We start from the raw sequence: 1,163 nt of genomic DNA, 5'->3' as shown, positions 1-1,163 counted from the left end.
TGGTCTAATTCATTTTTCTATATTGTTTATCCATTTTCTATTTTGTTAATAATTCACTGTTATTTTTATTATTTCCTTCCTCATAATGACTTTGTATCCAACTTGCCTTTTTGTTCTATCTTCTTTTATTTAAAAAAAAAGTCTCACATATTTATTACTGAACCAATCTACTAGTGCAGAAAAAATGGCAAAGAGAAAAATCATTCTAATAATTTCTCAATCAAAATGCCCAACTGCCAGACAGTAGTGAATATTTCAGTGATTTCATAGCATGGGGGTAACCTGGATACAGCATAAATGTGAGCCATCTCTTATGTGCAATTCTTTATAGACCCACTTTGGTTCTTTTCCAATGTCTCCTCTTAGAGTCATATTTTATTTTATTGCCAGCTTTCACCCAAATCCATTGGGGAATGGGCCAATTCTGCCTGTTTCTTGGCCAGGAAGCTTTTGATCTTGAAAGTGTTGTGAGAAGACATGGTGAAGAAGAGTCAACTTCTTCAGGAGGCACCATGATGGCAAAGAAAGCAAGCTTGTCCTATTTTCTTAAAGAAAAAGCTTAGATCAGGATCTCCAACCTTTTTCATCTCATGGCACTCATAAACTAATTACTAAAATTCTGAACCACACTAAAAAAAATCTTATATTCTAAAATTAGATTGTGGTGATGGTTGCACAACCCTGTGAATACTAAAATATTATTGAATTGTAAATGATAAATCAGTGAATTGTGTTGTATGTAAATCATATCTCAATTAGGCTATTAAAAATAGAAAACAGGAGAGTTTTTTCAACATGGGTGTAAGCAAAGATTTCTTAAAATAATAAAAAATGTATACATAAACTGTGAAACTATAAACATAAAAGAAAAAATAATAAATTGAATTCTGTCAAAATTTAAAGTTTTTCTCTTCAAAGGACACCACTGAGGAAACAAAATGGGAAACTAGAGATCAGGAGAAAATACTCATGATGCATATATCTGATAAATGACTTGCATTTGTAATACATAAAGAACTCTTACAACTCAATAATAAGACAAAAGTCCTAATTTTTAAAAAGTCAGCCAAAACACACAGATGTTCATAGCAGCTTTATTTATTTATTTTCTAAAACTTGGAAGCAATCAAGATGTCCTTTAGTAAGTGGACAAACAAATAAAC

General features: G+C 31.0%; 1 protein-coding gene across 1 annotated transcript; it reads right to left on the bottom strand.

The window, feature by feature from the left end:
• Window positions 1-325: 325 nt before the first annotated feature.
• Window positions 326-479, bottom strand: RPL39L (ribosomal protein L39 like). Its single transcript, XM_054585260.1, is given in 2 exon segments — window positions 326-428; window positions 430-479. Coding segments are annotated over 2 exon segments (153 nt in total).
• Window positions 480-1,163: the final 684 nt, after the last annotated feature.

Source organism: Pteronotus mesoamericanus, unplaced genomic scaffold (assembly GCF_021234165.1).
Source record: "Pteronotus mesoamericanus isolate MK-2021 breed Mesoamerican mustached bat unplaced genomic scaffold, CSHL_Meso_final contig_82, whole genome shotgun sequence".
NCBI classification, from domain to species: Eukaryota; Metazoa; Chordata; class Mammalia; order Chiroptera; family Mormoopidae; genus Pteronotus; species Pteronotus mesoamericanus.
This window is presented reverse-complemented; position numbering and strand designations above follow the sequence as displayed.